This window comes from Stegodyphus dumicola, chromosome 5 (genome assembly GCF_044657685.1).
Source record: "Stegodyphus dumicola isolate Sdum_Otavi_A_Nest chromosome 5, ASM4465768v1".
NCBI lineage: Eukaryota > Metazoa > Arthropoda > Arachnida > Araneae > Eresidae > Stegodyphus > Stegodyphus dumicola.
Window position 1 is genome coordinate 178,247,156 of NC_140772.1, and position 16,617 is coordinate 178,263,772.

At 29.6% G+C, this 16,617-nt stretch overlaps 1 protein-coding gene and 1 long non-coding RNA gene across 2 annotated transcripts in view; one reads left to right on the forward strand and one right to left on the reverse strand.

Moving 5' to 3' along the window:
• LOC118199505 (diuretic hormone receptor-like) overlaps positions 1-16,617 on the forward strand; it is a 509,054-nt gene that overhangs the window by 407,529 nt on the left and 84,908 nt on the right. The window contains exons 6-7 of the mRNA XM_085817429.1: positions 15,655-15,775; positions 15,938-16,088. Of these exons, the coding sequence (XP_085673555.1) occupies positions 15,655-15,775; positions 15,938-16,088 (272 nt within the window). The remainder of the gene's footprint in view (positions 1-15,654; positions 15,776-15,937; positions 16,089-16,617) is intronic.
• The window catches only part of LOC118181749 (uncharacterized), a 273,477-nt gene that overhangs the window by 117,936 nt on the left and 138,924 nt on the right, over positions 1-16,617 (reverse strand). The window lies entirely within an intron of this gene.

Sequence of the window (16,617 nt, forward strand, 5' to 3'; positions counted from 1 at the left end):
GGATATGGGAATTCTTGAAATATGCTGCACTGTAAAAAAAAATCTGTAAAGTTACTAAGAAAAGTCGTGGAAACTGGGATGCCATGGATTATTTGAGTAATCAAAATAGGAATTTTCTTAGTAACTTTATAGAGATTATACCTGTAATGGTTACAGATGTTTGACATGTAATGTTACAGGAAGTTATTCTGTAGGCATAACAAAGTTTTTGTATGTTGATTACCGAAGCATATGCCTGTAAAGGTTACAGATCTTTGATCTGTAATGTTACAGGAAATTATCGTGTAAGTATAACATGTTTTTCATATGTGATTTACCAATGTAAACATCTGTAAAGATTACAGGAAATAATAGTGTAAGTAGATCGTAATTTTTGAATGTGAATTACTAAAGGGAATATTTGTAGATTACTAGTGTTCTGCTTGTAAGGTTATTGCAAGTGATTATGTAAGAACATGTATTTTCATGTGAAATTTTAAAGGATATATATGTAAAAGTTGCAGATAATTTACTTAAAAGTTCTTCCAAATAATTATGCATATAGAACATATTTGTCTTATACAAAATGATGTATTCCTAAATATTAAATATTTTGATTGTAATATTACTATAATAATTACACATGTAGAACATATGTTTTATGTGAAATGTCTACAGCTACTGCTTGTAACAAAATATGCTGCATTTATTTATTTGTGGGGAAAGGGAAGTTATGTAACTTTAAATATTAAGTTTTTTTTTTTTTAAGGAAAAATACCTTAGATTTTCTAAAAGATATACAACATTTTCTTTCAAAATATTCCCAATGTTAAAAAGAAGCTCAAATTTTATGTTTTTCTTACATCTGCATTACTTTCCTTTATTGAATTTTAAGACATCTCAAAGTTACATATGCATCACGAAATAGCTGGAAAAAAAAACTTGTGTATTAGACTTAATGGTTTTTTGGCAATAAATTAGTAATGTTCTAGAATTCCCCCGCTGAACACTGGTAGTTCGGTCCGAGGTTCAAATCCGGCGAATGGGCTGGTTGTATGGGTATTTTCATGGTTTTCTCCATGTGTACCATGTATATAAATCAGTTTCCCTTCAAAAGTCCTCCACAAAGGCATTTCTCCACTTAGGCAGATAGTCCTAGTGTGCTTTGCCATACTTAAGTAAACTAAACCAAATCATTCTCCTTATACCCAACAGTGTAACCTAAAGAGACTGCAATTGGATATGATTACAGTAAAAAAATATTTTAATGAAATTGTTTCAATAAACAATTCTAAAAAAAATTACTTATGTAACTCAACAATGAACTTAAATTCAGTTATCACAAGTTATCCAAAATTATTTTCATGCTTAATTGCATTATTCATTTTAATTACAACATATAATTCTTTTAGGCATAAATGCTTTTTAATCTCTTCTGCTACTGACCATTAATTGAAATAATAGATTAATTAATCGGACAGTTGTACAGGTATTTTCCCAGATTTAAAACTTTATTAATAAATTACATTCTTCTCATTGAATACAAAATTGAAGAATTAGTTAGTCCTAAATTTAATTTTTCAAGTATTCCTTCTACTAAAACATTTATTGCCTACAGGCAGCCAGACAGTAAGCTGAACACTAGCATTTGGCTCTAGATTTAAATCGTAGAGAATGGGCTGCCTGTGTAAATGTTTGTGTAACATGAAGTTTTCCTTAAAATATTCCTTTCCTTGGACAGATGGCCCTCTCTTGCTTTGTCATATTTCAAATAATCAATTCAAGCATTTAATGTAGGTATGACTTCACAACTTCGTCCCAAATTCTAACTGAAAAATTGAACAGAATCCCCTGATACTGTGTCTATAATACATGATGAATATAGAATGATCTTAAAAATTTAAGGAAGAAAATATAATGTATTTGGAAATGCCTTGATCCTATAATTATATTTTTCTCTGCTATGCCTAGAAAATTAAGAAAAGAATGCAAAAACTGAAGATAAAGAATTCAGCATTAATAATTGATATGATAGTAGTAATAAACTAAAAATTTTTTAATAAAAAATTGATAATGCATAATGGCTCCTTAAAATTTTAATTTTCTATCCTACTATTAATGGAACTAATTTATCACTATAATCAAAATGACTCAGATTTTCTTTCTTTAATTGATGTCAAAAATACGATGATTATTTCAAAATTCCTGTGGATGATTTATTGATTTTGTTCTCAAAATTTTCTATTCATTTATTAAATGGTTCAGATTAATGTTTTTGTTATCATTATTTCAAACAACTTTTTAAATCTTCGGGAAAAATGTTTAAATCTTCATTCAACAAAATTATATTTTTAGATAGATTTTTATGGAATAAAAAATTCTGTAAGATAATATTCATTCACACAAGATATTAACTTAGTATTTGCTCATTACTTTACAAGTATTCGATGAAGCCTTTTAGTGTAACATACAGGTTACATAAGGAACCATTTCATTTTAACGTAATATTCCATAATCATATATTTTATTTCAAAAAATATCATATTTTGAAAATATTGGATATTGCAATGGATTTCGACTCTTTATTCCAATACACAGAATATAGAAACAAAAATAGGTTTATTTTTATTTGAAAATTATCCAAAAGGAAAATAAAATAAAAAAATAGGTAAAATTTATATTATTGTTATTTTTAATTATTCTTGTGAAGGTGCAGTCCTCTTCTTCTTAGGATTCAAAGCATGGCTCCTAAATAAAGAAAAAATCACATTCGTTAGAAGTACATAACATATTCTAAATTTGTTATGTGACATTTTAATTTAGAATCTCTTCATAATAATTGCATGCACTTGCACATATTCCAAATGATTTAAATCTTTTTTAAATTAAATAATTAAATTGCAAACAAGATTCCTTTTGGTCCTTTCATGAAATCATAAACTGCATGTATCATCCATTTTTGAAGCAAAAACAGTACAAATTTAAATAATTCATTTTGCAGAAAATAATTTGAGGTTTATTAGATATTTACTATATTTATTTGTAATATAAAATAAATCTGTAAAGTAGTTTTAATAATGATCAGATTTTTTTAAGATTAATTTCTCTAGAAATTGAAATGTATTAAGGTAGCACTTCTCATTCTGTGGATCATACAGCTTGCCCTCATGGTCCTCCGAAGTTTCCAAAGGAGACAAAAAAATTTAGTTGAAAAATCTCAGAGTTTAAAAAGTTACATATGACAATCATCTATCACCTTTTCTCGTAAGATAGACATTTTATGAAATTTATTATTGGTTACCCTACTTACAGACTTCCCACTCAGTCTTAGCAGTAAAAGATGGATTTAAAGCACTATAACTGTGGTACTTACCACCATATATCCAAATATACTATCATATATCCACTAAGACTGTGGTCTTACCATCATATATCCAAATATAGAAGAGCCATGCAAGAATTACAAATCATCCTTCTCATTAATAATCTTGAAATATTAGAAATATAACTTTTCTTCAATGGACTTAATTATGAAATATAACGGATTTTAATTATATATTAAAATATAAGTGTACTAGTAGTAATATATGCTAAAAAATTGCTTTCGAAGGGAACAGCAGCAAGGTGATTCACAAATTATGATAATTCACATAATCTCTATTCGAAAAAAGTTTGAGAAACGCTGAAGCAGGAGAATAATTAAATTATGGTTAATACTGGTAATTTCAGCCATATGCTTTAAGCTTGATGATCAACATTAAAAAATTATCAGAAAGTGTTAGATCAAAAACTACTTTTCCACATAATATGAACTTATACGTAACAGCATTTAATACTTAGCTCACTGGCAAAATATATAAAATTTTGAAATGCAAGTATATATATATAAGGCCAATAATATAGTTATCAACAATTAATGCATGAACTTCAATACTTACACAATTAACAAACACATGAACAATGATGTTACATGCATTCATCCTCTGAATTAACTAGTCAGTTTGGGTATTTTCTATCTTAGATGTCGCAAAAATTGATCGTGGATTTAATATTTTAAATGTTCCTCTCATAGACATCTTAATACTTGTATTTTTTACATAGAGTGTCATCTTTAGTTTTACAGATATTCATTTGTTCACTTATTACGATTAAGTTTTACAGACAGAACAGATGATACCTAATTACATTAAGTGGTATTTAAGACAGAAACTTACTTACTGGTACTTAACACAGTTGCTAGAAAAATATTACATAGTGAAAGACAGGGTACAAAGTCAGAATCTTGAAACTTATTGACTTACACTAAGCTATTTAATGCTTGAAATATTTATGATTAGATAATATCTTTTACATCATCAATATCTAACAGTGATATGATATACTTTAAGTATACAGTAAAACCACTCTATAACTTTTCCATAATTTTGTACAATTTTGATATTTAATGGAGGTGGTTACTTCACAAAGCATGATTCTCAGTGATAATTAATATCAATGTTTGTATCACCAGAATACTTGACATAATCACTTAAAGAGGTATAGTTGCTAAGGAAGGTTTTTCTGTACTTCAAACAATGGTTTACATATTTTAAAAAGTATATTTTTCTGACACTGTTATTTAAAAAGTGTATAACTCCTTCTACTCTTAAGCATAAAAATTTGAAATTTTTATGCTTAAGAGTCATTCATTTAGTTGTAACTTACAGGAAGATATCTTAAATGCCTAAAATGTTTTAATTTATGAAAAACAGCAGTTAGAGTATATTGAAGGGTGCTCCCTGTATTATCAAGGGAGCGCAAGTTTGTGCAATTCTCTGATGTTTTCTTAAGTGAAAATAGGTCGATGTGTACATGGATAAAGTCAAGGGAGTGCGCGATGCCAAGTTTGTACAATTCACAGATTTTTTTTAAGTGAAAATAGGTCGATGTGTACATGGATACCGAGTATGTGCAATCTGTCTTCGTGTAGCGGCGGTTTTTGGCACACAAATCGTCGCTACACAAGCCAAAATAACATGGTCAAAGAATTGCACAAACTCGGTATCCATGTACTGCCAAAAATCGCCAAATTTTGCCAAGGGGCACCCATAAATATGATTTTACCAAAACAAGCTTTAAGGCATACTGTCAATTACATTTTAAATTCCAGTGATTTTTCAACACTAGTTCAAATACTCTAAGCATATGTTTGCATAAGTTATATAACTTTTGCATCAGCAAAATTTATAACTTAGCAAATATGAACTATGAAAAAAAAATATTTGAGCTTACCTTGACCCTTGGATTTACTAAATCTATGACACTTTTAACGCCAAAGAAATTCGATGACCGAAAATACGCGATGATTTATTTAATCTGGTTTTAAAATGGGTCATTTTAAGTTTGGCTATATCAACAACATATTACTCAGTATTGTTGGATAGTGAATTTGTAATTCTTTTTCATTCTTGAAATATATACACATGACAGAATTGGAATAAAAATTTTAGGTTTTTCAGATGAACTCATAGATTGAACTAATTTGTTGAATTTTATCAAGTAGTTCTTAAAAATACAACCAACGATTAATTAAAACCAACTGCAATTCAAATGGATACTCTTTGTCAAAAAGGAGCAGTAGAACTTATTTTAAACATTCAGCAATAAATAGTTTTCTGAATATATTTTTTAGCGTAACGGCAGTTTCAAACATAATAAAGAGAACAACATTCATTCTAATGAGGATAATTTTGAAAATAATTCACATTAAAATATATCTGAAAGAGATTTTTAAATGAAAAGATGACACAAAATAATTATTTTCAAAAAATACATGTTATCTCAGATATAGAAGAAATTTGGCATTGAGCTGAGTATTGAAATTAATATATGCAACTGACGTATCATTACTAATATTTCCATGATTTGATATTGAATGCTATAACTATTAAATATTAGCAAATGCATTTTATAATGAACTTTGCACCAAAATTTATAGCAAATTTATATGTAAATTTACATTGTAAGTACTAGAATGAATGTTGTACCATTTTATTAATATTTTACTTTTCAACAAGCATAAAGGAAAAAATAGAATTTTATTTCTTTAATGTTCCTAGGATGTTACATCATAGTTAAAAATATGTCAAAGTCACGGCATTTCGATTGCCTATTGTAAATGTTGGTTATAATGTAACTTAATAGATGCTTTATAAGTTGGTAAAGACTGTCCTGGATTAAAACTATCTTTAACACAAAAAATAATATACATTGAATACTTTTACAAATATGTAATTGCTATCCGACTGTATAATCTTTTAAGGCGAACTTATCGCATGTATTAATGAAATGATATTCCATTTTTAATGTATGTTAAGTTATTTTGTCGAATTTTTTAAATATATTACATTTATTTTTTCTTTTTCGTTGAGATTAATAATAACATACATAGTGTAATAATGCTCTGAAAAATATTCTAAAGCAGTTCACGCTGGGATTAATGATAACATGTATGGAATAATAATGTTACATCTGTCAACAAAATGAAAAATATGAATATTCTAACGAGATATGTTTTAAAAGATACATAAATATTTAACATGAGAAATTATCAGACTATAGATAGAACATTAATATTAAGCTTATTTGTTTTTAAACTAACATATTAACAAATTTGTTTCTGTTTATAAATATGAGCAGTTTAACTGCAGACGTAACGAATAAAAGTTGTTATTTTACTAAATGGAACACAAGCTCTGTGATTTTGAACTCTAACAATAATTCAACACAGGTTTATTTAGGAGCATTAGAATTATAAGCTAAACATTAAAAGAATTTAATTATAGATAGTGTAAAGAACATAACAAATACATTACATAAAATTAGTAAAATACACGTCAAACACTATTTCGAACTTACCTCGACCATAGCAAAAATAATGGCTAACATGGCGACTATCGTTGAACTCTCCCGCTAAGACGCTGTTTTTCCACCTTCTTCCTGATTGGTTCTTCTCTCTCAGCCGTTTTAAGCCACGTGATCACACGCTACGGACAAAATCCAAGCAAAACTTCTTGAAAAACTCCTGTAGAGTTTACAGTTTCGTTTGGTTCTGTGTTCGTTACAGGTATTTCCTTCGTAATTGTTCGCATTTCTGTAACTATACAAGACTTTTGTCTATAAACTTCGAGGTTTTTTTTACAGTGTGTCTGTGGTGGATGCGCGAATTGATAAATCTTGCTCATATTGAAAGCAAGAATAACACGCCATGTTGAAGAATTCCTCAAGAAACCCGCGTTTTCAACGTATGATAGACGCAAATGAAATACACATTGAACAACTGCTGTAATTAAATAATGCTTTATGCTTTATACTTTGTGTTTTTCGTTCAAAGAAATACGTTAATGGAATGGGCTCTGTATAGTTCTAAATATAATTATAACTATATTCTATGTACGCATGTATTGCAATATTTTAAAAACAAATTATGTAGTAATCGCTATTAATGTAAATTTATTCTGAAGTTTGCTACTGTTCTAATTGCTTGTTATAATCAGTACAAACGAGCATAAATGATTAAGTTCTTTAATGACAATTTAACCCGAGTATTACAGTAAAAGAATTGCTCGTGTAAAAGCATTTATTTTTTTTAATTTCTTGCTGTAAGCAAATATTGCGATATACTTGTTCGATAGAAATAACTTGAATATTAAATTGAGCTTCCTTCCACGTTTCGTGAATATAAAGTGCTCTTTTCCAGAACAAAATTGAACTGTAAGAAAATATCTTGTAAATTTAAGAACTTATTCTCAATTGGATTAAAAATGCTTTTAAAACTCAATTCTTCATTTTCCTTTTCTTTAAAGTCTTTTAACGCTCACTCATCTATAATGTCAGATGAAGCATCGGAAAACTTTATCGATTATTAGTCTCATAGTAAAGAACATGAAAAAGATTTATTACCTTCAACATTTTTTCTTCTGTCTTTAAAAGCTTTTTAGTTATTTTTAAAAGTTTGTAATCATAAAATAAAATAAAATAGTTGCTTTGATATATAGTTACGTCAACAGCAAATGGATTTATTTTCCGACAATATTTTATTCTCATTTTAGGGAAATCGAATGCAGTAAAATTTGATTGAAGAACTAATTCAGAAGTCAAACAACAAAAATCAGCGTTAATTTACAAAATTTTCACAGGACTAGTTTCGATGGTTTTACCGAACCATCATCTTCACTTCTATACTCAAGGACCCCATTCCGGATATGAATTCCTGGGGTATTTATAGGATTCCTTGCCAGTGCGGTTTAATTTACATTGGCCAAACTAAGAGAGCCTTCAAATTTCGCGTCAAAGAACATGAGGCATATGTTAGAAAAAAGGAAACACAAAAGTCTTCTGTTGCTCAACATTGTTGGTCCGAAAATCACACTTTCAATTTTTCTGCTGCCAAAATTATTCAAAAAACATCTTCCATTGGAGAACTGGATTTTCTAGAGGCATTTCACATTCATAAAAATCTTTCTGTTCTAGTTAACGATCCTAATTCCAATCCAAATTTGCCTTCGGCTTTTAGAGAAATTATGTTTTAGTTCTGGTTTCGCCAACAGATGGCGCTACTTGCTTATTCTTGTCCAGGCTTTCTTATCTTATCTAAACATTATTTCCTATCTTGTTCATTTGCGGTTTTGCAGCTGAAGATGATGGTTCGGTAAAACCATCGAAACTAGTCCTGTGAAAATTTTGTAAATTAACGCTGATTTTTGTTGTTTGACTTCTGAATTAGTATTTATTCGGCGTGTTATTGTGTCTTAATTGATTGAAGAACTTTGATTTTTTCAAGTATTCTGGAATCCTATTTTTATGTTTTCAGATTATATTTTCATAATTTTGACGCTTTAACTGCCATTGAGGAACAGATATCTCACAAAATTAAAGAAATTATTGAGTCACTTTGCTTGTCTATGCTTTCGCTTATTTATTTGGGCTTAACTTAAAATGCTGGCAAAAAGCCTAAACGTTTGCTGTTGATATAGACATTTTTCATTGATAAGATCCAACATTCAGTTTAAGTAATTGAATTTTATTGAAATTTTACATTTTTATGAAAAAAACGCCATCCAGATACAAGTCATTTTTTACATCAGGAATAAAAATTACTTTTTTATGCATATAAATTTATAGGAAAATAATATATTGAAGAGAAATGAAACTCCAGATGTTATTACTTTACCACGCTTAGATATCAGTTAAAATTATTTCTTCATACAAAGTACGAGATTCTTTTAAGCATATTTATTTTTACACCCAAGTGATACAACTCCTAAATTTAAAGTAAGAGTTTATACTTAGATTTCAAAAACGGTGAAATTTCAAGTGATGGAATAAAAATATGATCTACGTGCATTTCAATAAGTACACAACCATCATGATCCAAAATACACACTTATTTTGAGGTAAATAAATATTTTCCCAGAAATAATATTTTCCCAGAAAGTATTTGTATATTATCAGACCATGCTGCTTGTGTAAGGTTGTAACACTTTCAACGAACTATTCCTTAATTTCGTGCGGTTCGTTGTATTTGTTTGCTACTGTTATTGTAATAGCATATTTTATAACAATGAAGTGCAGGGAGCAAACTTTTAATAAAGCTTTGCTATTGTGACTCCATTTGGTACTGATCATTACAGGAACATACTTTTCATTTTAAATACGGGATATGGTTTTACTGCCAGAGAGACTGTATATAGACTCAGTTAGCCTTGAGTTCTTTGGAAAGCATTAAGCTACATGTTGTATAGTTATTAGTTTGCATCAGGAATAATTGTGATTATTTCGTTGGCTGGGTAAACCTGAAGTTAATAAAGTCACTATAACCTTACTGTACATTTATTTGAGGGTTATATTTGTAGAAAATAATATAACTCGATGAAAAGTTCTGTGTTTCGTATTTTGCAGTTCAGTTGAAGTTATTCCAACGTAGACATTGCTCAGATGTCAATGCTTAAATTTTAATCTTGCTACAAATTCTAATTAACACTTTTTTATTTTTTGCTGTGTCATATTTTCAGGCAATGTACAAATCATAAAAAAGAGTTAAAATTTCGTAGCATATGAACATAGTATTTATATGAACCCATAATTGTAACCGAAACGTAAGCGTTGTAAAATATTGCAGTTTATTTCTATTGAATATATTATTATCTGAAACGAATACCACACGGATATCCCTTCACACATATCGGCTTTACACGATTTTAAATGCATATAAATACATACATTACCTGAAGAGCGTTATCGTTATATCTGATGATAACAATTATGTCTTGAGAAGCTTAAAATAAGCATTACATATATATTATGTAACATTTTTCTGTCACTTTCTGTGACTCTGAATGTTTTAGACTTGTAGAAAACGCTCGAGAAATACCTATTTTTAGTTAAGAATTCAATGAATGCGCATAATCAAAAGTAGGAGAACAGCATCCATTATTAACTTTGTAAAGGGCGCACCTGTTCAGCTCACATTCACTCGCCAATGACCAGCTACGGAGGATTCGCTTACATACCAATCACTGCTACGAGTAGAAAGCATTAGAGACAACTTAGATCTTGAATACATGTCTATGGGGAGAAATTCCCATTGAACACCCATATATTTACAACTTAAATCGTCTAGATTAAATTATGTGAAATGCGAAGTGGTTGGTTGGTTTGTGCGTTAATTGGATTTCGGAGCTTGTAAAATATATTTTGGTAAATATACAGCAGATACCAGGTGGATAATCTGCTAATTAAAATTACGCAAACACGTTAAAAATAGAATACAAACATAACAAATACATACTAATACGCATTCATAATATACAAAAAGGAAAACATTAACGTATACGAATGCAAACCGCTTATTTAAAATGCAGAAGAGTTGTAAACAATTCAATACGAACAAAATCTAGAACAGTTAAAACTGTTATGCCCAACATAAAACTAAAATACTAAAAACTATATAAACAGCATATATATGATCTCAATGAGGTAAGTTTTCACATTTTGTTCAAATGTAAACTTGTTTTATGTATTGCATCAATAAATCATTACTAGTGTCCTGTAGCAGTATAATTGATCTCTGTATTTAATATTTCTAAGTTAGAAATCTCTTATTTCATAAAAATTACTGATATACAAAAATATTATTTGCAGACAATTTGGAGTTATTTTTTGAAATAAGCTGCTTTTCCATCCTATGAAACAAAGTCGTTTTTACATTTGGTAATAATAAATGTAATATTTTACTTATAGAGTTACACTTGATCTAGTAATTCTGCTTACGTAATGTAGCCTTAATTGGCATGTTGGGAGTTATCTCTATATCTGAGAACAACTATTAACTCTTTAGAAGGTTATTATTTAAACGGAGCTAGGAATATGAGAGTCTCAAATGCTATAAAAACCACAATTCGTGGTGATGCAATTAAATAGAACAGTCCAACTGTCCAGTTTATATTAAACGATTAACTGCAAAGACTAAACGATTGAATACTTTCATAGAAGCTAGCTCAATCACTCTACTGGCGTATCAGAATCAAAGTGTCGGCAGAGAGTGTGTGTGTGTGTATTTAATTATGGCAAAGCACACGAGGGCTATCTGCCTAAGAGGAGGGATGCCTTCGTGGAGGACTTTCTAAGGGAAACTGGCTCGTATACACGTTACACATGGGGAAAACCACGAAAACGCCCATGCAGCCAGCCCGTTCGCGGGATTCGAACCTCGGACCGAACTACCAGTGTTCGGCGACTTTACCGCTCGGCCGGTGGTGGGCCCGTCGGCAGAGAGAGACCGCAAAGTTAAATAAGTATACAACTTTTAAAATCAGTATCGCAACAGCCTTGACTTTGGTGTAGGTTTAGTCAAAATCTCAATCGATATCGAGGCAAACAGGTACAGGTCCCTTTTCGTTAAGAGCAAAGAAATCTGAAATCTTTCAATTATATAGCTGTTATAGCTAGCAGGAACCTAACCACGTAGCGTGCACGCGATGCCAGAAAATTCTCTGTCTCAAAATCAAAAATCGTAGTTTAAATACTCATAGCTAATTTGTATTCTGGCGAAGAATACGGAAAGGAGAAGTTATAGTAAATACTGAAATTATAATGACTGGATAATTAACGTAAGATTCCATACATACTATTAAAAAGAATATCATTATTACCGGAAATCCCAAGAATGCAAGTGTAGGCTTGACAGCAAGCTCAATAGGCTGCAACGCTTTTCATTTCCTCAGCTTTTTTCTTTTCTTTTGCAATAATATTTTCTAATACAAGACACATACCAAAATAGCATCATTTTTTAAATTTTATAATTTTAAAATAATTCTTAAAATATATATTAATAAAACTGCTAGTTAATTATTTATTGATATAAAGCTATATCATGAAGGAAGAAGGAAATGACATAAAATAAATATAAGGGGAAATTAGACAAAAATTATTTATTTTAGAAATAAATTATTTTTAATACTGTTGCGTGCGTACGGGTTCGTAAATAAATAGAATGCACAAGTCCGATGATAAGTGAAGAAAATTTATTATTATCAGAATAAATAAAACAAAATGCTTAAATTTCTTCAGATATTCGTACAATACTGCAATATCTCACAGTATTTATCTTTTAAAACTACTATAAGGTTCAACACAACTTATTTCAAACCAGAGAAAGCTAATTTGATTTCACCGCGAATTCGCTACAGTAAACAACAATTTTCCAAACAAAACTCATAAAACAATTGAACTGAGAGGTCCCCCCCCCCGCTTTTTATAAGCTTTTTAAATGCACGAGAATTTTCTCGATTTTTCGGGATAGCAAAAGAGTGCAATTACGAGATATCTATTTATTAAATGCGCGTGCTACTGTATTTTAAATTTTTCCTGTGTAGCTTTCTCGTCAAATAAGTCGCGTGCAGCATTCAACGGGGATGGGAAACAATTTAATCACAATTCCATTAAAAACAGCAAACTAAATAAATCAGTACAAAAACCGTAACAATGTATATATTTTTATGGAAAAAGAGCAATATATAAATGTAAAAAGCAGAAATACAAAAATACGCAAAATAAATAAATAAATAAATAAAAAATTTTAAAAAATATCCCGACATTTTTATACAGAAGCCTCTTGCAAAATGTATAAGGTTTAAATGTTCGTTTGCATGACATTCGAAATTTGAAAATGGCAGTATGGCGAACTCCAATATATCGATCTTGATATTATAATGCAAGAAGAGTTGATTTCATTGAAGCAGGATGTTCAAGCGCAAGTCTTATTCAAAGTTTACGCTAGTTTTAAATTTAATTTAATTAAATTTTTTTTAAATACGCTAAGTTTTAAATTTAAAAGTGCCCGAGAGTTAATATCCCAAAATAAAAGTTTTGCCAAAGTTATTGTTGACTTTTCCCTATTTGTACCTAGAGGAAGAACGCTTTAGTCAAATCGATAATTTACTACAGAAAACAGGCAAGAGGCTGAATATTTTTGAACTAGCTTATTTTAGAATTAAGTTAAGCAATTTTATGCCAAATATTTTTTAAATTGCATCAGTACATCAGCGCAGCCATGCAATTAAATATAATAGAACTTTTATACAAATAGAATTTTAATTTTTCAAATCTGGAAATTTATTTGTATTCCTAGAATTTGAAATAATAATAATACAAAACGAAATAAAACAAAAATCTCATAAACCGTTTTCTTCAAAGCGTTCGTTCGTTCTTTCATTCGCCTTCATATTTTTAGTTTAATTGTTACCTTTAAGTTACTTATGTACACAAATATTGTTATTATGATTTTGTTGATGCTCTATATTAAAGAATATGCTGTATATAAAAACGTTTGGAATATATATAAAAAACGTTTGGGACCTACTATAAAAAACGTTTGGGAATAGCTGACCTAGATATGAAACCAAAGTTTTGCATGGAAAATCAAATTAAGGAATTAAATTAAGGAATGTATTTATATGTAGGAAAAAGGATTCGTAATCCCGGAAGAAATAAACAAAATGTTTGTAAATAAAGAAGGCCATTTACAGTATCAAACAAGTAGCTAAGTACTGGAATGAGCAAAGTGAGCATAAACTCAAAAATAATACATTGATCTCTTTCTTTTTATAAAAAGGGTTCTCAAAGGAATTAAAGTAATTATGTATGTCGGTACTATTATAGACAAATCATTCCTTCCTCAAGTAATGAACGATTTTAAGAAACCGTACCGAAAAGCATATTTGGATAAAGTTAAGTGTTTCTTAGAAATGGAAATAAATCGAAAACAAAAAGATGAAAATTATCTATTATCACAGAAAATGGAATACATCAAGATTTCCAGTTTGAGGAGGAGAAATGTGGTACACCTATGAAAGCAAATTATTATATTTTAGGAGAAAAAAAAAATATTTTTTTTACATTCAAATGATAGCTATCGCCAAGCTATAGGAAGTTTTTTGTACATATAGTTTTCTATGAGACCCCAAATTATAGATATTCATAGCAGAGGATGCAATAAGTCAGGTCAAAAATACTAGAATACTATTAAACGAATTATTGAATATTTAATCATAAATTCCGCAAATGTAGAACCAGATCTTCTCCGCTCAGATGTTGTTTAGAGAAAAGATATTCACAGTAGAAAATCTACATCAGAAAGTGTAATTTTACTGAATAGCGATTGCATCATTCAACAAGCTGAATATCCTCAGCAGATGTCGCACTATCGCAAGCTAAACAAGCTTTATTGTGGCTATTAAAGCTAACAGAAGATTTTGATCCAACTTTACCCATAACCCATAAACGTCTTTGAAGCTAGTCAGTCGAAAATAAAACGTATTACATATGAAAATACGATATGTTTTCCGTCTCAGTGCATCGCGGAAAAGACGTATAAAATTGGCGAGCTCAGTTGAACGCCTACGACCTTTCGAACTTTTCCTGCTTATAGAGTCAAAGTGGTAGTATTATCTGCGAGACTGTATTATGCTGTTATAAATAATATTGATATAAATCAGGTACTGACTAATCATGGTCGTTTCCCGTCTTATTTTAATCGGTTCCATCTACAGAATAATAATAAATGCTTAATACTCGTATTTGATAAATTTGGGCACGCCAGGCACTTCGTCAATAAACGTACGCTTACCCGGAATGCAAGAGAGAAATATAGAAATAATTTTAAGGAAGATTTTAAAAGGAAGTATTCAAATTTGAAATATTGTGCAGAGACAATAATGAAAATTATAAATACGAACAAAGAATTGAAATTCGGCACTGAGACTCAGATTTTGGACTTATATGTTTTTTCTTATATTTTTCTGGCCAGTCCCATTTTTTTTATCATACGGCCAGCTTGTGCCGGCAAGGAGGATTGGGGCTATGCCGTTACAGTAATAATAACAATAATAACTTTCCTACACATTTATCTTATTACTTTTACTGTTTCTAAAATTTACAGTTTTTTTTTTTTAAATTAAAGACGAGCAGATATTCTAAATAAAGAGCTCTTGTTTGTTACACTTTGTGACGTTATTTTTGTACTTGCGCTAGATGTTGTGATTTTCAGTGCCGAGGTAGCACGTTTATATGCATGCATATTGAAGGCATAGGGTGATAAGTTTTAAGAATGTGTAATTATTTTCTTTCTTTCGACAGAGATCTACGATGTTTGCGAAATACCATCCACACTAATTTGATGATAACCTATTTGCTCATTGATATAACATGGATTTTGACAGCTACCTTGCAATCAAATCCTCAGCCTACAGCGGCCAAAGTAATAATATTTTAAGTATATTTAGCTTAATAAGATACTTTCATGTTTACTATACAAAATTAAGATTAATTATGATTGCTTATATTTTAATATAAATTCGTAATAAAGAAAATAAAATTATGCCTCGTTCAGAAAATGCATATACTATCTCCATAAATTTAGGTGTCTTGTTTCCTTGTGATTTTGCTCACTTATCTGATGGCAACCAATTTCTTTTGGATGTTCGTGGAAGGTCTCTACCTCTACATGTTGGTGGTAAAGACATTTTCCATTGACAAGATCCAATTCAGGACATACGTCGCCATTGGATGGGGTAAGTTACACTTCAGTTAATCATTTGTCATATTATTAAATAAAATGCAGTAGTAAATAAAGTGCGCATGCCTAAGACAAAATCCAAAATTTATAATAACTGACATCTCTTCCGGATTTAATTTAAGATATTTATAAACTCTGAAGAGTATTAATGCAGTGATGATGTGCATAATCAAAATGAAATATTAGTATATCATAATAAAGGACTCAAACTAATTCAAGTAAAATTTTATTACAAAACACTTTTATTTGTCTTGTCTAAGAAATGCATAATGCTTGCTTTACTCTTATATTTCTGTTATAGCTGTGTTTTGTCTTAAGCTCATATTATTTTACAACTTTTATAATATATATAGTATGTATCAATACTTGTAATATGATGCATTTCTTTTTCTGAACGTAATTGGTAGAGTGTTCAATGCTGTAAAAAATTAAATCAGTATCCGTCCTGTATATAGTTCGATAATTTAAAAAAGAGAATCTGAAGCTACATAAAACTTTGAAGAATTAAAAGAACGCTATTTAAT